The sequence below is a fragment of the Filicampus tigris genome, chromosome 7 (assembly GCF_054856515.1).
Source record: "Filicampus tigris isolate MCC_2025a chromosome 7, RoL_Ftig_1.0, whole genome shotgun sequence".
NCBI classification, from domain to species: domain Eukaryota; kingdom Metazoa; phylum Chordata; class Actinopteri; order Syngnathiformes; family Syngnathidae; genus Filicampus; species Filicampus tigris.
The window spans coordinates 12950486-12977985 of record NC_141223.1 but is presented as its reverse complement, the minus strand read 5'-3'; the positions used below and the strand labels follow the sequence as shown (position 1 = coordinate 12977985).

The 27500-nt window shown below is 41.7% G+C and overlaps 1 protein-coding gene across 7 annotated transcripts in view; it reads left to right on the top strand.

Moving 5' to 3' along the window:
- Positions 1–27500, top strand: part of fndc3a (fibronectin type III domain containing 3A) — a 71050-nt gene extending 43550 nt beyond the window's left edge. For 6 of the 7 annotated variants that reach the window (XM_086035154.1, XM_086035153.1, XM_086035152.1 and 3 more), the window contains 22 exons: positions 14–260; positions 1411–1695; positions 3631–3689; positions 8905–9047; positions 9660–9719; positions 9808–9946; positions 11277–11330; positions 11875–11999; positions 13249–13423; positions 13753–13839; positions 15275–15413; positions 15480–15548; positions 15634–15752; positions 17757–17862; positions 18834–19009; positions 20119–20232; positions 20579–20728; positions 21142–21494; positions 22340–22552; positions 22832–22998; positions 23114–23238; positions 24107–27500. In XM_086035154.1, coding sequence (XP_085891280.1) covers positions 14–260; positions 1411–1695; positions 3631–3689; positions 8905–9047; positions 9660–9719; positions 9808–9946; positions 11277–11330; positions 11875–11999; positions 13249–13423; positions 13753–13839; positions 15275–15413; positions 15480–15548; positions 15634–15752; positions 17757–17862; positions 18834–19009; positions 20119–20232; positions 20579–20728; positions 21142–21494; positions 22340–22552; positions 22832–22998; positions 23114–23238; positions 24107–24454 — 3453 coding nt within the window. In that variant the 3' untranslated portion in view covers positions 24455–27500. The remainder of the gene's footprint in view (positions 1–13; positions 261–1410; positions 1696–3630; positions 3690–8904; positions 9048–9659; positions 9720–9807; positions 9947–11276; positions 11331–11874; positions 12000–13248; positions 13424–13752; positions 13840–15274; positions 15414–15479; positions 15549–15633; positions 15753–17756; positions 17863–18833; positions 19010–20118; positions 20233–20578; positions 20729–21141; positions 21495–22339; positions 22553–22831; positions 22999–23113; positions 23239–24106) is intronic. The other variant, XM_086035155.1, reaches the window with a different exon arrangement.

Sequence of the window (27500 nt, the reverse complement as noted above, 5' to 3'; positions counted from 1 at the left end):
TTCCTCCTTTCAGATCATTGAGGAGAACGGAGTGCGGCGGGTGCTGGTGTTGCCACAGCAACCAGAGTTCCACCCTGGCGGCCACTCGCCTCTCCACCATGCTCCGCCGCCCCCCCACGCCCACCTGCCTGCCTTTATCCCGCACCCGGCTATGATGCCCCCACCCCCTCAGCTGTACACGGGCATGGTGGGCGGAGTGGGCGACATGAGCTCGCAGTACATCTCCCAATATCATCCGGCTCACATCTACTCAGAGCAGGGTGAGACGGCGCCCACTTTTGGTTTTCACCCGGATGTGGGTGTGCATCTTGGTCACTGAGGCACATACGTTAAATTCACACTTTGACACATTTCACTCTAATTATAATATGATTCAGTGGACACATGATCCGATTCTCTCTACAGTTGCCATATGATACAGTTCATTCTACAATATGATTCGCTCCAAATACGATACAGTAAAGCAGGGGTGCCCACACTTTTTCAGCCTGAGAGCTACTTATGACATGACCGAGTCAAAATGATCTACCACCTACTAAAAACACATTATTTATAAATATATTGAGAATTATTTTTATATGTACGGTATATGCTGGTGTACCTTGCATGACTGCATCAACCTATATAGCACAATATAACAACAAAAATGTTTTGTAATTACCTTACTCTGATGACTTGCACTGAATGGCATCAGCCAGGGACGCATAGTCCGGACAGTAGCTGCCTCAAGCAGATTTGCAGCAACAACTATATAAAACAAGTCAACTTTTTGCACACTATGCTAATGCTATCAATAATGCTGGCTGTAAAGTTCAAGAACCGTTAAAAAAAAAAAGAGGCCGCCGAGTCAGCAGGACGCTGTGTGACGTAGTATGCCCGATGCTGCCTTCCTGCCGCGAGGCGGAATGGCAAAAAAGGTGACTTGTTTACACGCGCCAAGTGGACTGCTTCAAACGCATCATTCGCACGCAACCGCGCGAACTATATTGACTCCAATTGAAACGCACTGCCAGAAACGCTCCCAAGGCAGTTGGTGTGAACGTAGCAATACAGTAGTGAGGACAGATGATAGGCGGATGATCTACCCACGATGCCTTTGCGATCGACGTAATGAGCACCCCTGCAGTAAAGGTCCAATTTATCCCAGTATAATAACTGACTCCAGTTATGATACGTTTCAGTTACAGTATGATACGATTTACTCCAATTTCGATGCAATATGCGATTCACTCCCATTACAATGCCATTTCAACCTCTCCAATCCCAATCTAAGATTCCCTTAACGACACACTTAAAATAAATGTAATAAATACACACACATTATTGGCATTTTTGTAAATGTTGATTGCCTGTATTGTTTTTCATTTTTTGGGTTTTTATTTCTGGTTTTTATTTATTTATTATAATCAGTCTCTGCAGATTCACACACCCAACACGGCCGCCCGGCATTTGTCCACCGCGACGACAGAACGAGCAAAACGTACGAGCGCCTCCAGAAAAAACTGAAGGACCGTCAGGGAGGCAGCGGCGGAGGGCAAGTGAAGGACAGCCCTCCCCCTTCGCCTCAGAAGACCTGCGGCAGCCCCACGACACCCGACGTCCACAACGGTGTGGGAGGAAAAGGGCCCGAGGCCGAGCTGCCCGGCCATGCGGTGGACAAGCAAACGGGCCGGGGCAAAAACGGAGAGGCTGAAGGTCAGTGGGTTCAAGACACAGGCAACAGAAAACCTCATACTCTGTACTTAACTCATTCACTGCCAGACATTTTCAGACCCTCTTTTACCCCAACGTTTGAGAAAAATATAGATAAATTCCTGGGATTGAATGGCTAGACTGTGAAAAGACAAGCGAATTCGGCAATGGCAGTGAATGTGATAAGTAGAAGTACAGATACTTGTTAAAAAATGGTAATAGTAGAAACACTGATTCAACTAAAGTAAAAAGTAGAGACTCTGCAATGTACTCAAATACAACAGTAAAAATAAATATTTTACTGTCAATTATATGCGATAACTATTTTGATGTTAAAAAAAAATATATATATATATGTGTATATATATATATATATATACACATACTCAAGTGACTACTTTGTTCCTTACCACCACTCGTGAAAGAGGGAGGAGGTTTGGAAGGTTTACATTTGGCTGTGGTGTTTGCGGATGTTTGGGAGTTTGTTGTGTTTAGGCGCTGAAAATAGAGCCTCATTAGTGGTGAAAGCAGCAAGGCGCCAACATTTTTATTGATTGTATTCATTAATCATTAAGATTACATTATAACTTGGCCCGCTAGTAGACATCCAAAAAATTATTGTCAGTTTGTGCAAGGTTAAAGGAAAAACGTAAGGGAAAATTGACTATAATTGCATGTATACAAACAGTTGGGTCCGTGGAGCGCCTGCCCATCCAATAGTTGTGAAATTACATAATTGATTAAATCCTTTGTGAGCTGCCAATTTCTGAAATTGTGACAGTGACTAAGCCAGATTGTGACGTAAGAGTGTGGCTAATTTACAAAATAGTGCCACCCACTTTCTAAGGCTGTAATTTATCAAGCTACAGTCATCATCTTTATTTCATTGTAATTAGTCTTTTCTATACATTTTCTATTTATATTTTTTTGGTTTGTGTTCAAATAGTTTGCATTGTTTTTAAAAAGTGCGTTTAAAGCGTCGGAGAGGTATTTTCAGGCTTGCCTTAGACTGTACAACGGTTTTTAATCTTTTTTCTATTAGGATTCAGTATTTTCTATATGTTTTATACACAACATGCATAATTTCAATTACATTTTAAAAAATTACAACTATTACAATTAATTAGGTAGGAATACATTGAGCCTGTTTTTGCCTCATGAAAAAAAATCTTTCATTTGATCATAAAAATGTCTTTTTTAAATATACGTTAAATATCGCAATATCTATCGCAATATTCACCCATATCTGATGTCGTATGTTTTTCCAATATTGTGCAGCACTTCTCCATAACTAAATTTTGGAACCCATTTTGGTTGAGGTTTGGTGTGTAGCTTTGGTTAGAAAAAAAAAAAAAATTGATACCCCCAAGAATGTTTATATAGCCTGTGATTAATTGTATAAAAGTGTAAATATACAAATTATGATCCATTTTAATGTAATTTTTAACCCATTTTACAACATTACCCATAAAGATAAATGGCTTACAGAGTTTGATTTGAGGAAAAAAAAATCTATTCTAAGTGCACATTTACATGTGATGAAGAATCTATAATCACCACTAACAACCCAGGCTAAATTTAGCCCGTCCCCGACGAAGCTTTCCTTTTAGTCAAGATTTATCACTTCAGCAAACTTCCTTGGATGAGTTGATGTATTGCTTTCCTATTCAGCCAGGACTTTGATGTCATCTTGTACTATTTTAGAGCATTTCAGAAAGCATAATTGCAAAGCGTTTAGTTTTTCACCAAATACTGTAATGCGAATAGGTTCCACAAGGGGAAAAGAAAAAGTGAGTTTGTTAGTTGTGACCCGCGAATATAGGGGTGCTTACTGCACCGTATTTCCAAAAGGTTGTTGAAATTGGTAGCAACAAATTAATTTTCAAGTGGCAAATAATGTTTTTTTTAATTCCTACATTTATATTTTCGCCTCCCCAGAGCTGGATGCAGCAGCACAGGCCTTGCAAGCGCTGCTGAGCACCATCAGTAAACCACTGGTTCGTATGCCCTCCCTATTATCTCATGTTTAGCTTTGCGCCCAATTTGCTTGGATTTGCATGTTTTTATGTGACCATCAGCAGTACGCCTGCGAGAGAGGGCTAATGATGCAAATACGTGGCATCATTAAACGTCCTATTAACACCGGTGATGAATTCCTGCTGACGCACGGCTAATGGAGTCCGACCTGCTGACGAGCAGACCCGTGGGAATTTTCTGCTCCTTGTTGTGTTGAGATGAGACTGAATGGGGTTTCCTTTTAAGATAACTGCGTGAAATGACATGATATTCGACTTGTATGGACAATGTATGTTGGGACATGGATAGACTCAGGAAAATACCATTCTGCCAATAGTGGTTCGGTGTGTTGAATTGGTCAACTGCAGACGTGAAAAGTAGTAATTGCTAATTTTTATACATAATTAGGAGTTTTCAGTGTTGAAACAGCTAGCAAGGTTTGATTGAAGTTAACAGTATATAACAATTTATGTCAGGTGAAACTATTTTAAAACTAAACAAAGCGGACGGTTGTGGAAAAATGCAGGGAACATAACATGAACATATTTGCGACCCCAAACAGACATGATGTCCAGACCTTCTGTAATCTGAGGTCGAATTGATGCTTGGAAGTCACATAGTTCTCCAGAACACCTAGCGGCACACAACATTGTAGAACACAGGTGTCAAAGTCAAGGCACAGGTGCCAGATCCGGCCCGCAACCTCATTTTATGTGGCCTGCGAAGGCAAATCATGTGCGTCAACTTCACGTTTCTTGAATATTGTTTTCATTTTTCACAACACTGAGATATGAGATGCTGCAATGTGTTATTTGTTACCAATCCTCCCCTTCAAAATAATTGAACCATTACTTCCGGCTTCTAATTTCAAAACTAGCTATCTATCAATTTGTTGTGTATATGTGATCATATAAGACGGTCATACATTTATATAGGAACACATTCATAACGGCCCTCCGAGGGACACCATAACTACCATGTGGCCCGCGACAAAAAATGAGTTTGACACCCCTGTTGTAGCACAACCATGCAACAAGCATAGAGATGAATATCGTTAAGATTTTAACAATACTACTATTAACAATACTGCGCAGCGATCCGGTACTGTAACGATATTCTTAATGGTACTTTTTTTGTTTAGAAATTAGGGATGTAATGATTTATCGAAAATAGATATAAAATCGATATAAATGCTTGAAATATGCCTCAATGTAAAAATATATAAGAATCGATCGAACATTTTGGATTAAGGTTAAATAAAAACAAAATAAAAAACCAATACAAGTGTTTAGTTTAATTTAGCACAGTGCTTTTTCCAAAGTTTACTCATGATTTCAGTCTCTTCTAAAAAAAAAAAAAAGGCTTGGTGCCCAAGAAAAGTGAAATACGTTTACAAGTATGGTAGTTTCATAAAATCAGTGCAACTCAGCATAGTGTACAGTTTTTGGTTCCATTAGAAAATGCACTAAACATTTACAGTTAAAAAAATTCAGCCCACAGTATCGCCTCCTATTTCAATTACTCAATTTATAAATGTGTCAGGAATACTGGTACAAACTGCAAAGTTTAATACAAGTTGAATGTACTTTTCATCTTAATTGTCTATATTTTTCTTTTGTACATACTTTAAAGAACTGAAGCTCTAAGCTACCGATGGTTATATAAAGAGCCTGGCGCGATTATGCCACGATTTACATACTATCCAATTAGTTGGCTAATTGCAATTACTGTTGATTAGTCGACGAGCAAAATAATAGTTTGTGGCAGCCCTACATGACACGCTTGCAGCAATGGTAATGGTCTGTCACTTGTATAGCGCTTTTCTAAACATCATTGCGTATTGCGTTTGTGGATGGCTGCAGCACCACACTAGCGCACAGAGACAAGCATGGTAGCGATTTGAAAAAAATAAAATGAAATAAAAAAAATTGAATCGAAAATCAGGAAATGAAAATCGAATCGAATCAGGGCTTGAGTGAGTCATTACATCCCTATTAGAAAGACATCAAAACTAAGTAATCTACAAAGTAAATGCTCGCAGGGTGTGGTCATTATGGATGTTTGACACAGGTCAAAAGTTGATGCACCTCATAAAAAAAGGCCCAGCTGCTCAGCGTAACACGTAAAAAAAAATGTATCTCCTGCAAAGGAGGTTGCACATGTAATATGATTAAACACCTTCGTTTACACGGGGTAGAATTGTTAGAGTGCCCGGTGTTTGACTCTTTGCATCGACCTACTGGTGTTCTGAAATTCCTTCCTCCTCGTCGAGACGTCCTACCAATGAATCGGCTAAATGTACAAATGAAATGAAATATGTTTAATGCCCACATCAAGCACAGGTTTTTTTGATAAAGTTCTCTTGTGGATAATTCAAGATCATAGGTTCGATAATAATATATTTGTCAAAAATATCCATTGAGAAAATCAAAGGAAAATTCATAAACAGTACAAAAGTTAATGAAACAAATGTTTACCCCCCGCTCCACAAAAAAAAAAAAAAAAGGAATCGTTTGGAAGCAGAAATGAATCGAGGAACCGGAATCGGAATCGCCCAAATTCAAACTATGCCCAACCCTACTGGGGGTTCCTTCTAAAGCAACAAAAATAAAAAGAGAAAACGCCAGTGCTGAATGGGGGATTAGCACTGAAATAGAATTTCTTTGACCTCATAAAATGTTCAGTACAATGTTCTGAGCTCTTAGTAAAAGGAGCAAAAAAGGAGTCCATTTCAAAGCGGCCGGATAAACCGTGAAGTCTCAGGCCGGTTACAAAGAGGGATTTCTTTCCAACCCTCCTCTTCTCTTTGCCACCATACAGCTTTGGTTAAAGGATCGTGATGCAAAACAGTGGGGTGTAATGGAGTAAGGTGGACACCCTGGGGTAGTAAGAGCCTCGACCTGATACATTTCCTCTACATTTCCTCTGCCTGTCAAAGGGCCCTGTCGAGGCTATTTTTAAGCCTCCTCAAAAAAGACCGGAAGCAATCTTGTGACTGTCACAGTGCTTCTCTGTTCAAATTGTGGTTAAAAAAATGGCTTGAGGGCATTGTTGAAATATACAGACTATGATACTTACCAGGTACTGTATTATGCAATTTTTTTACGGACACCAACAAACAAAAATGTCACAAAAGTAACTTATATTAAAAATATTGATCTCGTCTCAGTTTACGCACATATTGACTGACTCAGTGTGAAATGTGGGCCTCTTTAGTTCAACAAAAATCTATTATTCTGATTTGTAAATGGCAACAGGTGGATATTTTCTGCCATTTGATAGTTCTGCCATACGTCGCTGGCATAGATAGCTGAAGAAAGATAGATTAATTGTAATTAATAAATCGTTTTTAGACCAATTAAATAAAAGCACACTAATATGCTACGTTGCTTTTGTTGTGAAGCACTGGTGTAATTCACGGGCTGTTTCCTAGTTATGTAATACAGTGGGTGTCACAAATGGTGAGCTATGCATCTACTTTGTGCAGCAGTGAATGAATATATAATATTGATAGACCGATATGTTTTTATCAGGACTGATACCAATTATTGGTAATCAAGGAGGCCAATAACCAGTATTTGAAGCCAATATTAAAACGCAGGAAAAAAGGAAAAAATTGGCATCAAATTTTGTAATAATAAAAAACTCCAGCTCTTGATGTTTAAATGCCTTTAAGCACATGTATTGTTGCACAAGATACCAGTGCCAGTACCGTACCAAGATTTTTCGGCGTCAAAAACAGCTCGATACCATTTTTTTAAACACCAGTGTTAAAAAAAACACGCAGCTCACCAGCGCTGTCTTAAGCTATTAAGGGCGGGAGCGCATAACCGCGTTTCTACCATTAAAGCCGGACGCGCTGTTACGTGTTTCTCCCTTTAAAGCCGGGAGAGCGTATACGTAATTTTTTTTAGTTTTTTAATCCAATTCTCAGTCTCTTAGCCAATGAAATGCATCAGAATATGAATGTGACGGTGTCATGAGTTGTCGGAGGATATCCGGAATTTTTTTTCGCGGAGTAATGAAGGCACAGCCCTGAAACCATCCAAACGTGATGTATGGTTTAGATATGTGTTCGTAGACAATGACAATTTCAACGTCTTTGTAAGAGAACACAACATGGTAATTTATCCCCTCGATTTTTAAAAAATAAATGCATTGTTTACGTTGTAATAATCCGCCCATGGCCAACAGCTTTCCGGTTGGATTTTTCTAACCATGAGAAAAGGTGACTACCGCCGCCGATGGTATGGAAGGGTATGACATCTTATGCATGTGCAGAAGGTACTATAAATGTCAGCGTCGCTGTCTGTCGTTGCGGTGTGTTCCTCCAGCGTGACGTGCCGACAGCCGGCCGGACGCCATAGGCGGTAAGCGTCTGTCACTTTTGGCCAGCGTCTTTTGGGTCCAGCTAGGCCTTTACACTAAAGTACAGTATACCTGCTGTACATTCAACTGAGAAACAATACAGGCATGTGTAGAGCAGTCTGAGCTGCCACTTCACCTGTGGTCTCATAGTAATGTTACAAGTACAAATAGTTGAGTTGTAGAAGACATTTATTACAATTTCACTTAAGCCTGTAGTCTTAACTTACCTTCCCTCACTGGACCGTTCACAATATTTTCTACTCTCCCTCTCCATGTGTGAATCTTGAGAGCAGTCAAACTCTCGGTCAGCTTTGACTGCTGATTGGCTGCACGAACAACCAATCAGATGGGGCTGTGGGCAGGTCAATGCCGGAGAGAGTCACAGCCCCCGACTCAGGAGACACAGACGTGCTCTGCGGCTATGAGAGCCAAAATGAGTTTTTAATTACTCGCATATCAGCTGTCAAATTCATTTAAAAAAAAAAAAAAAAAGCCGATGCCGATAATCGGCAAAATGCCAAATATCTGCCCCGATAATAGGCCCAGCTGATAATCGGTCCATCTCTAATATATAACCGTGCTCAGGTTTCCTGGCAAAATTGTGAACAGACTCACTGTGGTGGTAAACAAAAACATTAAGTACAGTAATCCCCTGTGAATTGTGAAAAATATGCAGAGGATTATTCTACTGGGTTCTGGTGTCAGGTGGCACGTCAATGTATGACGCTCATTGAGCTGTAAACACTTGGAACAGGCGCTGTTTACACACCTGGCTGCTAGATAACATGTTATCATTGATACTTCCTCCTGTTTGTGTACATATGGCAGGTGTCAGACATCCAAGCCCGGGCCGTTGAGGCGAGCTGGAGCGCACCCAAAACGGAGGATGACAGCATCCCCACGGGGACCCTCAGCTATGAGGTGTCAGTCTCATTTAGTGGCAAGGATGGGAAGTACAACAGCATGTACTGGTGAGTGACGTCAACACCATTCATACCGGGCGGCCCACAATTCATGACTTGCTTAATTCCAACATGGAGCATAATATCATGTACAGACAAACATTCATGAACAAAATACAGTAAATAGGTAAAAGGTAGACTTTTAGAGATGCATCAAACTCCAGGGGTGGGCGGTAAAATGAAAGGTAAAATAAGCATATAGTCACCCTCTTGAAATAATCACTTAAGTCATTTTTTCAGAAAACACAGAAAATTGAACCACATTTTGACGATCTCATATGTGTTAATGATTTCATTTCAAGCGTAAAATTGAATGATCTGTTTAAGTATGCAGCCGATTTTACCAGAGGTTGCCGGCATCCTGAGATGTTTACACATTTTGTCAAACTATGGCCAACTTAACAAAACTTAGGCCATTATCTTAAGAGGCTGACGATGTTCAGAAAAATGACAAACAATTAAACCATGATTTCAGGCCCATCTTGTGTTTCACACTGTAGCGTGCCTGGCTGAATGATGGTCGGACTCTTGAACCGATGGTTCAAAAAGCTTTTATTTGGACCATGCTAGAGGTCCTTAACAAATACGTTATTACACTGATTTGTTTTCCTTTCATTGCAGTGGCGAGGAACTAAGTGCAACTTTAGAGAACCTTCGACCAGCAACAGACTATCACGTCAGGTCAGCCATAAGGCGTTAAAAAAAAAGGCGTTAGCACAAAAACAGAACATTTTGGGTAACCTGTGTTTGGGTTTCCTCCCCCCTTCAGGGTCCAGGCCATGTGTAACTGTTTACCGGGAAGCCCGTCGGAGGCCGTAAGCTTCACCACGCTAAGCTGTGAGCCGGAACCTCCCAATGCTCCCAAGAAGGCCAGCGGGACCAAGAACTCTCTAGTACTCCAGTGGAAGGTACCATGTTAATCATTTTTCAGGGTGCAGGGATGGATATCAGACATCATGTGCGGTGTCGACTTCTAATTGAGTTGACTTTCAAAACCTTCTTTAACTATAAAAGTCAATTATAACCAGTTTGCTGCCACATGGAGATCACAGCTGGATTCAAATGGTCACAGGTCACCCAAAAGGATCTGTAGCTCACAATACTGTTGTTCAGTGATGCGTCGTAGGGCACAAAAACAGAGAGGCGCAGCCAACCAAAGTAAAAGCACCAGTACAGTATAATACGTTGAAAACACACACCTCTTGAGATGAATAAATAAGCATGTTGCTGATAACCGGTCAGAAGGAAGCGTGAGAAGTGAAGTAGCATAGTCTGCATCTTTGCTCTGTTTCTACTTGTCAAATAGCATAATCAGATGGACACAAATGCACCACGACAGTCACAGAATGTACGACTCAGTCTCTTTTCCCCAAAAAGTTAGTCAAAAACAGGTCAATTTTGGGGCGGGGGGAGAAAAACTACTAAAGTAAGGAAGTACTGATGTAATTTAATAAGTTAAATAGTCACACACATACAGTAACTTTACATTTTGACCATTATCGAAGTCTGTTGTTCATAAAGAGTTGGCCAATGATGGGTACTTTGGAGCAAAAACGGAAAAGTGGGGAAAAGAAGTAGAAACTTTTAATCAAAGTACACCATTAAAAAAAAAAGTTGTTCATTACCGTGGAACAGTGTACCGTGGAACAAACATGAGAAGTAGTAACACAAATAAAATCAGTAGCGCTAATGTAGCAATTGAAATATTCACTCAGTGCTCAGTTTTCGTAAACAACACCGATGGATCGACAGAAATGCTCAAAAATGATGACAGAATGACCAAATCCAAGTCCTTTGTTTATAAGAAGATGATGGCCATGTGCTTCAGAAGGAAGTGAACAGCATGGAGAAACAACAGCCCTCTCTTCTGATGGTTGTTGGGGCCCCATTTCATGGGGTTCCTGCGTCATTAACGTTCTCATTTAGCCAGCGGGAAAGGTTTGCGCTTGTAAAGATGGCCTCCCAAGTGTGTGTGCATGCATGCCTGCGTGTCAATGTGTGTATTTATACGTGCGCGTGCGTTGTCCGTTTGCGAGCGTGTGTATAAAGAGCAAGTGTGTGTACGTTTATGGGCTTTGCAAAAACAAGCACGCATTCTCAGCAAACCTTCAGCGAATTAATTAAAACAACTAAAAAAACGACACACACACAGCTGGTGAGCCACAAGGGAACTTGTTGTCCATCCAGTACCGAGTGTCACAGCTGCATCGTGGCATGTTTGTTTTTGTTCTCCTTTAGGCTCCATGTGACAACGGTTCCAAGGTCCACAACTACATTCTTCAATGGGACGAGGTAAGCGTGTTTTAGAATACAACGCACACAAGTCAGAATTTTTATGGCAGTGGTGTGTAAATGGTTTCTAGTTTAAACAATGGCTTGGTTGGTTTTTGTGCAGTCCGTTTTCTGTCAATTTTGTCCATTAAACCATTAAGGCCTGAAGAGCCTTTCTAAACATCTCTCCAAAACCTAAGGTCGTCTTTGACACACCTGTTTAAATGATCCGGATCGCTATCAGGCTTCTCAAGAGCTTGCTGATGAGCTGATCATTTTAACAGGTGTGTTACCGCAGGTAGAGATTGAAAACCTGCAGGACAGGTGCCCTCGAGGACCGGAGTTGGTGACCCCTGGGCTAGGACAGTTGGATTAAAAAAAAAAAGAAAATGATGTATATGCTCTCCCGGATTTACACGCAACAGCGCTCCCGGCTTTAGTGGTAGAAACGCGGATATGCACTCCCGGCCTTTATGGGTTCATGTTTCAATTGAGCTTGAGCCTACTTACGTACTCGCACTTGGTTATTAGTAACAGAGGGAAAAAAAATCCTTTTGCTGTGCAGGGGAAGGGTACTGGTGTGTTTGAGCAGTGCTACTATGGACCTCAGAAGCAGTACAGAGTGACCAAGCTGTCGCCAGCCTCCAGATACACCTTCCGCCTCGCAGCCAAAAATGACATGGGTGTCAGGTAGGTGATCTCCCTGACATGGATTCCATTATTTCTGTGTTCCTTCCTTTGTGGACAGAGTTGGCACACACTGCTCACAGTAGGTAAATGTGCAGATGTTACCAAAAACGGGGGGGTGGGGAGCTGGTCGGGGGCTTTGTTGAAAGTGGTAGTACAGATTCAGCGCTTATATCTGAAAAGACGTTTGCCCCGCTTGTCTGTGAAATTCATATTTGTAAACCACTGTAAAAACTAACGGATTCCTGTAGATGGCAGCGTTGCAGCACAGCTTTTGTGTTGAAGATAAAGAAGAGGGAGTGAATTTCGGCTTGCCAGTTCGACTATGAGACTGATGAATGCCAACACTGGACTCAGACAGACATTTTTAGGCACCTCACACTTCCAACAGACTATGAATATGTGTAGTATGAACAGAGTATGTGATATGGTAGGTAGTAAGACAGCGTGTCGCCATCTTAAAGTTGAAGTCAACCTAAACATATTTATTTCAAGAATTTGTTGTATGCAGTCAACTAGTTGAAACGAGACATTCAGATTAATATAGTATTGCATGTGTAGAATATGAGATAAGCATCAAAATCCACCTGTTTTTAACCATCTCTGGCCGTGGCCATTTTGTCACTTCTGTCGACTGAATATGACATCACAGATGCTCAGGGCTCAGATAACGACCAATTGGCTCAGCTTCAGAAAAGAGGTGAGCCGTGATTGGTCGTTACCTGAGCCCTGAACAACTTTGTTATTTTCAGTCGACAGAAGTAACAAAATGACCCCCCCCAGAGATGACGAAAAACGGGTGAATTAATTTATTCCACAAACACAATATTTATCAGGCCTTGATTCAACTACTGGGCCTGCATAAAACATATTGACTTCCTCTTTAAGAAAAGATGACGCACTTCATGTCGTGAATGACGAACAGCAGTTTTAAAGCCACTGACATTCAGCTCGAACCATGCAGCGAGTCACGCTCAAGCGCATTTGTCTGTCATATTTGTATGCCGTTAAAAAAAAAAATGCCATCAAAATCCCTGTATGTCTATTTTTAAATTTTTGTTTGTGTCATAAAAACAAAAAATATTAGCATCAGCCAGTGTTCTGCTTGAATTTTTTTCTACATGCCATTTCTCTTTACAATAAAAAGCTCCTTCTCTCCAGTTTTTGGTCAAACTTTCTGTTGTTGATGAAATCAACTCATGTTCTGTTGTCGCCTTCCTGTCCGCCTTCCCCTCGTTCTGTCATTTTCCAGCAAGTTCAGTGAATCTGTGGAGCTATTCACCTCATGCAGTGTGCCATCGCCGCCGTTCCCTCCCGAGCTGGAGATGGCCGGCGTCACCTGGCTCTGTCTCAAGTGGCAGCGGCCCGGCAGCTCACCCAAGGAGGACGACGTCTGCTACATCCTGGAGATGGAAGAGGAAGGCTCGGTATGACGCGTTTTGTTGTGTTAGCGTTTTGAAATGAGTTTTGGGATCATAGTTTAGTGTAGGTAGTTACAAAATAAAAATCCGATTGACTCTGTCCACCATTCAAGCAATACATTGACCACAGTCGCTAAAGTGAAGGTAAAATTGCTTTGTCATTAATTCACTTAACAGTTACAGCTTGGAGCAGCTTCCTGGAAACACACACACACACACACGCACGCACCTCCTTCCCGTCACCCTCCTATCATTTGTCTAAACATTGTTGTTGTCTTGAAAGACTTGGCTGGCTGCCGTGTCTCCCCTGACGGCTGTCTTGTCCCGCTCCGCAGGGTTACGGTTTTCAGCCCAGCTACGATGGTGACGAACTCTCCTGCATGGTCAGGAACCTCCACAGGAGCACCAAATACAAGTTCCGGGTAAGGGAGATCTGTGCTCGTCATCGCAGTGATGAGGAAGGGCAACGCTGGTGATCCCTTGTTGGATGCGTGTGTGTGAGACGGCAGATGCATGTGTGAAATTTTTTTTTTTTTTTTTGCTGCTGTGAGCCTACCGCGTTGAAGCTGTTCAGGCCCACATCATCTTTGTGAGTCATCCTAGTTTTGCCAGCATTTGTGGCAGTGGGCCTCTAAACATCACTAAACGGGAGCATCCAGCTGGTAGCCTGCTGCTCATCACCAGCTTGTCAACAGCACCGTTTTTATTAGCGTCCCGGGAAGTTGAGCGCATTGCTGTGCTCCTCGTTAGCATGAGCGCACCATCCGGCTTGTTTGAATTACAAGTGTACCTCATGTTGTTATACTATGACACCCGTTCCGGCGCTGTCCTGACAACACAATGCGGTTATTACAAACACCGTCGTTGCTAACGTTCAGAAAACCTATACCAGGCACCCTCCTTGACACTTTGCATTGCAATTATCCAGCTGCCGAATGCCGAGAGGGATGAGATGGACTCGGCGGGCTCTCAGCCAAATTAGCATGTTGGTGCACACGCGTCCCGCTGAATTGCACAAATGCCACTCGGTGCTCACAGCGCCTGTTAGCCTTGCCCAAACAAGTGGTCTGTCTCTACACTGTCAGAGGTGCTGGAACTGGAAACTTAAAGGCATATGAGATCACAGATCTGTCTTTTGAAGACAAACGAGTTTTTGTGTGTGTGTGTGTGTGTGTGTGTGTGTGTGTTGGATGCGGGGAGGGCACACTTTTCTCTCATCGGAAACCAATGAGCAGCACGCGCACACAGAGAAGTTCATGAGATTTGTCCAAAAATAATACATAATACATTTTTTGCCAAGAATCGGAATCGAGAATCGTTAGGAACCGTAATTGAATCAGAAAGAATCAGAACCGGAATCATCCAAATTCAAATGATGCCCAACCCTACTCTTGCACATACTTTGGTTCTCACACACACACTCCGCACATGCGTATACTGAGCCTCTCGCTACACGCTCTCACTCTCATTGACTCTCTCATTGGCACTGACGTTCTCACACGCACACTCTTACCCATTCTCTAACACGTCACACATGCTGACTGTCACACACACAATCCCTGACATACGCTCTTACACACTGCCATTTACTTGTCTTTTCACAGTCCAGCCATTCAATCCCAGGAATTTATTCATATTTTTTTCAAATGTTTTCAAACGTTAGGGTAAAAGAGGGTCTGAAAATGTCTGGCAGTGAGTGAGTTAACAGTCGCTTGCTCGCCCCCCCACAACTTTGCATTCACATTGCAAGGGAGCCCTTTTTTTTTTTCTTCCATGTCACATTAGTGGCTCCGTAATAATGCACTAGATTTCCGTCTTTGTCCTGGTGCCTCAAATCCGTCCTGCTGTCCTGTCCAGGTGGCGGCGTACAACTCTGAGGGCAAGAGTAACCCTAGCCCGGTGGTGGAGTTCATCACCAACCCGGACAGACCCAGCTATCCCTCCAGGCCCGTCATCAAGGGCAAAGTTCTGCCCAACAGCTTCAAGTTGGCCTGGGGTACGCATCGCTTGGCAAAATGTGGACTCAGTTGGACGAGATTGATTTTTGTTGTTTTTGTTTTAGATCCCCCAAAAGAAAATGGTGGCGCAGATATTACCAAGTATGTTGTGGAGATGTCGGAGAGTTTAAGTGGTGAGTAAGAAGCCTTTTTATTGGTGGGGGTGGTGTGTCTGTTTATTGCCACTTGAAGTTTTGTCTCCTGATCACGTGTGCTCAGGTTCGTCGTGGGAGCTGGTATATTCGGGCCCGGCCATGGAGCACGTGTGCGACGGCCTCAAGCCCGGCTGTTCCTACCAGACGAGAGTGTACTGCATGAGCCAGGGAGGGCAGAGCCCGGTGAGTCATTCGTAAATGCACATGTTTTCACTCTCCCAGGGTTGCGTGTCTGCTTATTTGAATGGAGGCAGTGAGGAAAAGGGTTTGATGATATGCAAGTCAGGGGACCTATTATTAGATTTTCATGTTTGTAACTTCCACTTGAATATACACTCAGGATTTTCAGAGCAGTCTTGTGCATCGCAACTCCTTTGCAGGAGCAACTTTGCAGCTAATTTCAATTCTCCAATTGAAATGAATTGGAAATGCCATTAATCCATTCCAACCTCCCAGAAAGCCAACACATTTTTGCAATTTGTTTTTTAATGAGGGAAAGATAACACTCTGTTATACTTAATAAAATCAGTACATCATAACATTATTACATTACATTGAATTAAAACAAATTAAACCATTACATATGAAATATTTATATTTCAGTAGATTTCAACAGGTGCCAACATTGTCTATTCTTGTATTTCTGACACAAGGATTGGTCTTGCATCCCAATACTTTAATCTGAATAGAAGTGTCTAGGTTTCCACAGACATGACTTGGGCAAAACACTCCCAACATCCACGCAGTGTAACAATCTGTGGAAGAGCCAAGAGTCCATATACATTAAAAACACGATTATAGCACAACAACACCCCACCATCAATCCAAAGTTACTGCCGGGCACATTTTGGAGTGGAGTTGCTCAAGGCGCTGCTTTAGGTCCACTAAAAATAATTGAAGATGATAATTGATTTGATTTTCAATGTATAGAAAATAAAGATCCATGCTTGCCTGATTGCTCGCCCGCTGCCAGTCAGCGACTGCCTCCTGAGAGTTGACACGAGTTTATCGTAGCTAAATGTCCGAAATATAAACCAGTCGGAGTTCGTGTGCGCATTTATGCTCTTGTCCGCTTCAGCCTGTGTAAGTGGAGAAGCGATCGCCACGGTATTTTTGATTTTGTGATGGTGATCATGATGAGATCATGTTTTATGTCAATAAATGCAAACTATTGTGCAGAACACTGTTCTACTTTCACAGGTTGGAGCGGACAAGAGTAGTAATGTGCATTTGCATTTTATTGGCGATCGGTCGCCGTTTTACACAACAGAACTGACAAAGCGAGCAATATTACCATCTTGCCTCCTTCCTGTGACGTAGACCGCTGAGACCGAGAAAATAACAAGCCGAGCTCCAAAAGGGGGCGGGCCAATTTGTCGTAAATCTAATCACAAAAAAAAAACCTTAGATCACTACAGAGTCTTTAGGGTGGCGGTGGGGGGAATCTTACTACTGATGTCATTTTTACATGCAAACCTTTTATATAAGTGCCAGTGTTAAGGTCATCCAAGTGTTACTTTAATCAGAATGCCGTATTTCAACGAGTGGGCCTGCTGGTAACATGAAAAAAAATATGTTTGGATTGATTTCCCCTTTTAAACACAAGAAATTCTCAAAGGGCTTCCACATGCCCACAGCCGTTCCCAGTACCATCTGCGCCCATGGGGGAATTTGTGAATGGCGAGCCACAAATTTCCTGAGATTCACTGTAAAATGGCCAAACAAACTTAAAGTAACACATTAACATGCTTGCTTTACAAAGGGCAAGGAAGTATCATCAGCATTAGCGTTCATCTTGATCGAAACCAACAAAACGAAAATGTCCATTAATGCAGCCTGTTTATTTTTAGTACTGTGACAACTCCTCCTCAAGACCAAGTCTGCTAATTGATGAACCCTCCCAGGATGATTTTCCCTAATTAGTCTCCTCCGCAGATGCTCCTCGTTAATTTGTGCGTCGGCCGTTAGCACGTGTGTTTATTCATGAGTGGCCTTGCAGGCAAGCATGACTCACGGTGGCAAGCGGGTGACATCACGCTCGCATGTTTGCCGTTTTGTCTGAGAGGAAAAAAGAAGAGTGTCCGTGTCCCGAACCCATGCTTACGATTTGCTGTGTAAGTGTTGAATAAGGTTGCTTGGCATTTTGAAGTTGTTATAATGAAATTGTTTCATGTTTTCATACGCAAGCTGTCAGAGACCCTGCAGGTCCAGACTCCCGCAGTGCCCCCGGGGCCATGCCAACCCCCCCGACTGGTGGGCAAGCCCAAAGCCCGCGAAGTGCAGCTACGCTGGGGTGAGTCATTTTGCTTTTTGGTGCGTGGGAGAAATTCTGCACTTTCTTGATCAATTGCATTAAGCTCTGGTAACTTTCTGATAGGGGCAGCACGGTGGTCTTGTGGTTGGCACATTTTTCCTCACGGTCTAGTCAATGAGTTAATGAAGGTTTCTTCAATTTCAAGCAGTTAGCTTTCAATCTTAATTCACACACTTCAAAATGAATCTGTCGTGATTGTTTTGACTGTTCCCTCTTCCCTTTTCATGCAATGGACGACTCAATCTTCTTACTACGCATGTGCAGACTTGGTTCAAGAAGTCTGGGGCAAAATGGAGAAAATGAAAAAGCGGCTTTTATAGTTTTAATCACAAGTACGAAAGGTTTCGACCCTTTTCATGGTGACGAATCTGTGTAACTGACAACAACAAAAGACAGATGCTTTTACAGCACTGCGGTCTGTGTTAGCCATGGAGGATTAATAGAGAGGAAGTGGAATGTGACGCTTTTCATCATGAAGATGTAATAGCATTAAAGAGGTCGAAATGATAAACTATATTAAATGTTGATTAATGTTCTTAACTTCTGACTGACTGTAGAAGTGTGGAGAACATTCACTTGTTAGATAATAACCCCTAAGAAGGACTTCATCTAGCTCAGGAAATAGGGGGGATTTTCTCAAATTCACACTTTTTAGTTGATGATGATCAACAAAATCGTTGGTGTTAACTTTATTACTCACTATAATGGTGGAATAGGAAAAAAACAGTTTCAGATAATTATAACAGATTTCAAAAGCAGGGCAAAGTGGCCTTAATGACATATTTGGCATTTGTCAAATTGAACTAAAGTATAGTACTTGAAATGTTTTTAGTTGCGTGTGGATATGGAGGTCCCATGAATTGGTTTGCCTCGGGCCTCAAGATGCTTTGTCCTGTATGTTAATACAATTTCACTTTTTTAAAAATATGATTCTATTTCACTTTTCCCAGGCGCGCCACATGTTGACGGCGGCTGCCCAGTGTCCTGCTACAGTGTGGAGCTGAGCGGGCCGCAGTCGGAGGAGAGCAGGGAGGTTTACCAGGGTCCTGAGCTGGACTGCTCTGTGGGTGGCTTGATGCCGGGCAGGATCTACGGCTTCCGGCTCAAGGCGGGAAACAAGGCGGGGGTGAGGAAGAATAGTAGTAATATTGGCGAGGGTTCACAGTATGACACTTTTTTTTTTTTTTTTTTGCATCTACTGTACTTGTCTGTTGAGGAAATCTCTGTTATATCCCGGAAATCTGTAGTTTATAGCTATATTTTTTAATGGTCAATTAAAATTTATTCATTTATTTAAGAGGGAAGCCAACCCAAACTTGCCGATAACTGGAAGTATTTTAATTTCTTTTATTTATTTTTATATTATTATTATTATTATTATTATTATTATTATCTGTGACTTGTTGGCTTGCCTTAATAGATAAACATGTGGGTCTAGATACTCAGACAACTTACAGATTTTGTTAATTTATGTTACTGTAAGTGGTGGGTGTTACTCTTTTTCACTACCTCAAACAACTTGGTGTTGGTGTTGCACAGTATGGTTATTTCTTTGCACTAGTTCAGACAATTTACAGATGAATAATTGTTTTTTTTGTGTGTGTTTTGTTATTTGCACTACTTCTTCCTTTCCAGACAACTTAAAATGTGTCATTGGTTCCCGGCATTGACTGTACAGAGGGTTGTCGAAGTTAAAGACTGAAGTTGTACTTTTTTTTTGCACTACCTCTTAAAAAAACTATTGTATTAATTTTTGGGCGATAAAAAACGTTTTACAGTGAAAAAAAAAAAAAAAAAAAAATTGTTAAAAAGCCTGTGCTTTGATTTAGTTCCGCGTGGTATCATAATGGTATCGAGTATCGATACTGAACTGGGTATTGGTATCGAAGTTGAAATTCTAGTATCGAGACAAGCCTACTAACGGTGATGTCACGTCATAACCGTGCGTAAAAAAATGAATCTATCTGAACCGTGGCTGAATTACTACTATCACCATAAATGTCCACTTTATGTTTCAAGTGGGATTAAATTAAAGTCAAATATAAAGTCAATAGTGTTTCTCAAAACAACTTGTGGCATGAGCAGATTTGATCCCCCTGCTGCCAGCACTTTCCCTCTGCCTGCGCGGAGCGCATTTTGGAACTTATCCTCCACAATAAGCAGGTTCACTGTACAGTCATTCATCTCCCAGATAAATCCGATTCAAAATGATATTTAGTATGTTTTTTTGTTTAGTTTGGGCCACTCTCCGAGCGCTATGATGTCACCACCGGCCCCGGAGCCCCTGAGCAGTGCAAGGCTCCTTCCATCATGTGCAAATCACCGAGCTGTGTTGTAGTCAACTGGGAGGTAAGGTGACACAACTATGTTCCCCAACAAGTAGTGGCCCTCTCATCCGCTATTTCGATATGTAATAAATAGGCAGGGAAGTCCTTGACCACTTTGGAACGATTGTGTCAGTATTCCACAGTTCCTCAAGGTGGCGATCATCAAATTAATAAAGTGGAATCGTGACGTCGGGTGGACAAGTTAATTTGACCACATTTTTTTTCTTATTACATTCTTGCATGTCTTATGTGCACACAACACATCCATGGTAGTGTCTTGATTTGTACGGTTTTGCAATGAAATATTTACATTATATTTTTGAGATTATGAATAACCCTGAGTACTAATTAGCATTTTCCCCTCGCAGGCCCCACCTTGCAACGGGTCTCCGGTGACTGAGTTTCGTCTGGAGTGGGGGGCAGCTGAAGGCAGCATGCAGGTCTGCTACAGTGGAGCAGCCCTCAGCCACGAAGTGAAGGGCCTGCTGCCCGCCACCAATTACTTCTGCAGGGTACAGGTACGAGGAGAGCACATTTTTGACATAGAATAGTGCCATGGGAGATCATCAGGTGTGCCATGCAGAATGATGCAAGTTGACTTAATTGTCTATAAAACGAAGCCATCAAACGGCAAGGAAACAAAGCTTTATAGGCAGGGGTGCACATCATTTTTTTCATGGGGTGCTCACATGAGTACCAGGAGATTGACCAGTGGGTCAACGGATCCCATAAGTCCCGGTTCAGATTGGTAACGAGTTTTGAGTCACGGATCGGATTGTGTTTTGGATTAGCAAAAAAAAAGATCATTAGAACTTTGACTAAATTTATTTTATAAAACACTTTTGCCCATAAAAAAAAAAAAAGTCCTTATAGGGCTTCGCTTCAGTTGTACCGCCATCTTGTGGACAAAATTGGTCTTACGTATTCCCAGGCTCAAAATGTGGCGGGCGCAGGCCCCTTCGGCGAGGCCGTCTTGTGCCGGACGCCCTGCTCGGTCCCCGCTGCCGTCAGCAACATCTGCGCCATGAAGGAGTCTGAGCTCACCAGGTTTGGCGCTCCTGAGGAAGTGGGAGATGAAGATGAGGAGGGAGATGAGGAAGAATGCGTACGTCAGCCGCCTCTCTACTCGCCTTCCACCTGCGTGGGTATCTTCTGGGACCCCCCATGCGACAACGGCTCGGAGATCACGTCCTACGTGATCGACCTGGGCGAACGGCAGCCCGTCCTGGTCGGCCCCGTCGCAAAGCACGTCATCCAGCACCTGCATCCCGACACCAGCTATAGGTGGGGCTCTCTGGCGGCAGAGGTTTTTGAGGGGAGGCTTGGGCAAATGAATGGCAAATAAGTCATTCAATGGTGACATTTTCATTTGTTATATTAGCAAATTCAGGTACGAGCTTCTACATGCAATGATTTCGACTTGGTTAGTTGGATATAAATGGGAAATATACCAAGAACTATAGTCCAGAAACACTTAAAAGGGAAGTCAACCCCCAATTTTTTTTTTCAAGAGTATGGTCTATGTAGGCCCACTAGTCGAACCATGGCATTCTGATTATTATTGCGTTTGTGGAATATGAGTTATGCAATAAAAATCAATCCGTTTTTATCCATCTCTTTGCGGCCATTTTGCCACTTGCTATCGACTGAAAACGGCATCACAGTTGCTCGCCCTGAGCAACAGGTAACGACCAACCATGGCTCCGCCTCAGAAAACAGTTGAGCAATGATTGGTTGTTGCCTGGCCCCTGAGCAACTGCGATGTCATTTTCAATTGACAGAAATGACAAAACGGCCACCCCCTGACATGGCAAAAAAACGGGTGGATTTTGCTGCTTCCCTCATATTCCACAAATGCAATATTCATCAGAATGTTTAAAGTAGTGAAGGCGCATAAAACATATTGCAAAGATTCTTTGGGGTTGACTTCCACTTTAAATATAATTTCAAACTCATCCTACAACCTTAGCCTTTTTTTTTTTTGGGGTGAGCATTCGGGGTGTAACGGTACGCTAAATCACATTTCGGTTCGGTTTCTTGGAAACTTCGGTTCGGTATATTTTCGATTTTTTTTTTTTTTTTTTTAAAGATAAGTAAATGGCATATGACGACTGTATTTTATCGTTCAGGATCCGAATCCAGGCCCTGAACATCTTGGGCGCGGGGCCCTTTAGTCACACCTTTAAGTTGAAGACCAAGCCACTGCCCCCGCAGCCGCCCCGCCTGGAGTGCACGGCCTTCAGCCACCACACCCTCAGGCTCAAGTGGGGCGACGGTCCAGCCAAAGCCGCCGCCTCAGACGCCCTCCAGTATCAGCTGCAGATGGAGGACAAGAGTGGCAGGTCTGTACGGTGACATTTCAACGACACACACCAATTTAAACAGGTTGCAGGTACTTATTATACCTTTTTTCCATGACTAATAACAGGTTTATCAAAGAAGATGGAGACATTGTGATTATTTAATCATTTAGATTTAGTCCTTTCCTGTTGTGGTTTCCAGTGTCTGTTGGTTAGCGTTGTTTTCACACTTGTTCCCCATCACTAAAACCCCACGACCACACATTCAATTTTCTGCGAGCGTTCCCAGTTTCATGCTCTTCATGGATGTTGTCCTTGCAGATTTATCTCCTTGTATGAAGGAACATGCCACACCTACAAAGTGCAGAGGCTAAATGAGTCTACCTCGTACACATTCCGCATCCAGGCCTTGAACGAGGCGGGCTCGGGGCCCTTCTCCGCTGTTTACACCTTCACCACCCCGCGCTCGCCCCCGGCCCCCCTCAAAGGTGAGCTCCTTTGTTCTCTCGCTGACTCCCTCATCGCCCACCTGTCACGTTTTAACTAACTGAGCATCTCTTGCGTGTTTATACACACATGCTAAGCTTATTTTGTCTGGTGTAGCCCCGAAGGTGGAGCGGGTGGATGACAGTTCCTGCGAGGTGAGCTGGGAGGCACTGTTGCCCATGAAGGGCGACCCAGTTGTCTACACTCTGCAGTTCATGATGGGAAACGCTGACTTCAAGCAGGTGCGCACGCTCTTCCGCTGAACCCTCACATTCATCTCGCACGACTCAATTGTCCCATTATGCAAAGGCCGATGTTCTCTGTGACGTATGGCTGTCGCGACTGTCAACGCAACGCACGGTGGGATCGAATAAGCGAGCGGAAGTGCGACTTAGACATCTGGCTTTGCCTTCTTAGTGGATTCATGTGCGTAATCAGAGACAACACATAGGACCCGCTCCCTCCGTTAATCCGACCCACCCGGAAGCATTTACAGTATCAGTGGTCTTTTGGGATATGTCGCAATAATTTTAGATGGGGTTTTTTTTACCCCCAAAATTGGTTGGTAAAATATCTCCTCTTTTTTTATTGTTGTATTAAAATAGAATTTGTAAATTGAACAATTTTACACAGTAAGAGTCTAGTTAAGATTTTTTTGTATTTATTAAGACCTATTTGCTGTTATATACATTTGCAGTACCATATATAAACAGACGTAATATAATTAAAAAAAAAAAAAAAAAATCAAATTTGTTAATTTTTTTAGATTTTATTTTTTTTACTGAATTTGGTTTCGGCAGTCTCTTGTTTTTTTTTTGTCATGCTATCTTTACAACTTTTGTGGTGCAGTGAACCTCTGCTATTTGTAGGGATAGTGATCATTAAGTGATGAAGTAATTGAACCCATGTTACACAAATGTTTACATTCAACTCGACTCCAGTCATTGAGATTTTCGGCAAATAATGGAGGTTAGATTCCAAAGAAAAGTACGCAAATTCATGGATACCGAATGTCATTCTTTTTACTGCTGTGGTTTTAATCTTCTCTTTGAAATTCCTCCGTTAACTTTGTGATTGTTGCTAATTGCTCTCCTCTTCCTTTCTGGGCAGGCGTATAAAGGTCCTGGCACGTGCTTCACGGTGCAGCACCTTCACCCCAACAGCGACTACCGCTTCCGGGTGTGCGCCATCCGCCAGTGCCAGGACGCGACCGAGTTGAGCGGGCCCTACAGCCCCACCGTGACGCTCGCCTTCCAGCGGGGGGGTGACGGCCCCACCTCGGCGTCCTCTTCCTCCTCCAGGTCCACGTCCTCCTCATCCTCGTTGTCCTCCTCCTCGACGTCAGGCCGGTCTGGCCGCAGCCTGACGGACGAGCAGTGCGCCTTCCTGCTGCTCATGGTGTTCGCCGTCATCGCCATCCTCATCGCGTTCATCATCCAGTACTTTGTCATCAAATGAGCACCGCCACCAGGGCACCATGGTTATTACAGCTTTATTCTTTTTTTTTTTTTCCTCCTCCTCCCTTCCTTTCACACTTTCTCCCCCTGCTTCCCCATTGAGAGGGCCAGCGGGGGGGGGGACACTGAGTATGTACATTACTCCCCAAAAATTTGGGGAATTTGGGTGAAATAACGGGATGAATCTATAATACACACAAACAAAACCTAAAGGTAACTTAATTTGACCTCTCAACTTTTGAATTTCAAACTTTTCAGTTTCAGTGCTTTTGGCTATTTCCAACAAGGAGCCGAGTGGATGTTTCTTTTTTGTTAGTTTTTTAATGTAGTCTCCAAGTTCGTCCATTTAATGCCTTTCTGTGACTCATCCAGTCTCTGTTAAGTGGCCACTGAAATTTGACCAGGATTGTCAAACTCATCACTCGTATAAATGTATAATCTTTGTATGGTTAAATATACACAATTGCCCTGTATTCATTGTTATAGTGTTTTAACAACAAATAGTTTGAAATGACACGTCATGGAAAAATTGTGATTAGATACAAGATAGATTTTTTCCCCACCAAATTGCAAATCAAAAAACAATTCAATTTAACAAACATGAAGTAGACAGTACTAGATACACTTTATTGTAGAGTTGCAACAAGTAATAGATTAATAGACAATTGATTTGCAAATTAATCTACTTTGATATTTAATGGAATAACTGTTTAGCCTAGAGCCGTTAACTTTAAATTGTCCAATTGTCATCTGATTTCAGCCTTTCAACTGTAAATATTCTACGATTTCTGTCGACTTCATGAAAGCAGAGTTATTATCTTTGTGTCTAATCAAAATAAGACATTTGAAAACACGTACTTCGTGTTATGGATCGAACTAGTAAAAAAAATGTAAAAAGTCAATTTAATCCATTACAGAAAGAAAGTACCTCATACTACATTAATCTCTTCTTATATTGCTTGTCATTTATTTCGATTTGTTGAGTCATTAAACAACACCCAAAAAATCATAATTTGCTGAACTGTAGTCGCAGAGGGGGGGGATTATTTTGCAAATAACTTCAATGTGAATTGAATTTTTATTCCATTAATTGATGGAATGTTCTATAGAATAATCAATTTTAAGAATATTTGATAGCTGCAATCTTAGTTGATTTGCTTTTGTTAGCCACAAAAAAAAAATCATGTGACGGAGAGACTGGAGGGGGCAAGAAAGGCATGGAAGAGGTACCTTTCACCTGTTGTGAATTTTAAAATGGACTGAAACACTGGACAGTGGATGTTCAATAATGACTGATGCTCAAATTAAATTCACCTGTAGAGATTAGAGTGCCCTGGTTGTCAAACCTTTATTTCATTAAAAAAAAAAAACTTGTCTCTCCATCACCAGGACCAACATCAAGCAATCAAGATTGCACCTAAATAAATGTTTTGAAAACAAATGCAAATGTATTGAACTTTAAAGTTAAATACAACTGAACTGACAATCAATGTAGTGCATTTTTATCTTAGGCTCAGTGTGAAATTTCACCCCAATATCCCCAACTTTTTGGGAGTACTGTTTGTGTATAACCCTTATTTATATGTGCAGTCCTGTCCGTATGAAGCAGGTTTTTTTGGGGGGGTTAGTATCTGCAGGACCTGCCTTGTGAGTTGCACATTGAGGGCTTGTGGACCACATGAAGGGACTTTTATCTAAATCTCCCAAAAATCTATACAAAACTGAAAACCAGGCTGGATTTTTAAGGCGAGGAAATCCACATTGTAGGAAGATGATATAGCACTTTTGATTTGTTTTCGTTCATGTGGGGAATGTTGAAGGATAAGAAAACGTGAGAGGAGAAACCCTATTTTTGTACAGCGACAGTGGCGGAGGATGACAAAAAAATGGCTTGGGTTTCAAAATTGGAAGAAAAAATAGAAAGGAAACTAACAAATCCAACTATTTTTTACTCCCTAATGTAGCTTGTTTTTACAATCATGCAGCAGCTGCTTTACTCCGTAAATCATGTTCAGCACAAAAAAATGTCCACCTCTTTTGTTTCCTTGATGTTGTTGGGTTTTTTCTTTCTTGATTTTGTTTATGGCACTTTAGCAAATGGAAAACAAAAACCTTGGCTGACTGCATCCGGTTCCGCTTTTTACGCCACAAACACACACTTTTTTAAGAAAGTCGTCGTCGCTGAAACAACTGAGCAAATGTCAGAAATTTAAAAAATATCAAAAGTTGTTGTTTCAGAGGCCTTAGGGGGGGAAAATAATATTAATTTCATGTTGAGGCTTCGTATTTGTTTTGTTTTTTCCTTCCTTTTTTTAGTTAGAAAGCAAGGTGTTTTCTTTCCTTTTCATTTAATATGTTGCTACCTTTTATTTGCCGTCAGTAAAGAGAAGAACACAGTAGTCGTTTATGCGTGTTTCGTTGGACTTTTGTTTTTACTTTTGGCTCGTCCAGGGTTATGTGTGAAGTATATATATAATATCTATTTTTTTATATCATATGTGATAATATAAATTGAGGTGAAAAACGATATGCCGTGCGTACCCCATCCGTCACATAATTGTAATTATGACTTCTGTGTACTTCCAATGTTGAAATCAAAACATTTCAGACTTTTCTTGTTTTCAGTCCAAAAATTGCAGCTATATTGAGAAAAAAAAAAAAAATCCATCGGTACCTTGCAAAAATGTCCTCAAATGTCTTCTCTAGCTTGATATGATCTTTTGATAGCAACGTGTGCCATTCAAATGTTACCTGTTCAGTTTGGAGAGATTAAAACAAAAAAAAAGTTAATTATGCACAAAAATGGAGAAACAACCATTTTTATGTCATTTTAATCTTTGCAGTTATACCTCATTCACCATACATTCCAAAAGTGACAATTTGTTATACGAAACATACTTAGCTAACGAGACATCACTTTCCAAATGTTGATTATGTGGGCGGGGAAATGGAATGGAATCATAGAAATGTATTTAACGTGTATATGTATAGCCATGATGTCTACAACAAAAAAATCCATGCACAATAAAAGATTTATTATTCTTAAA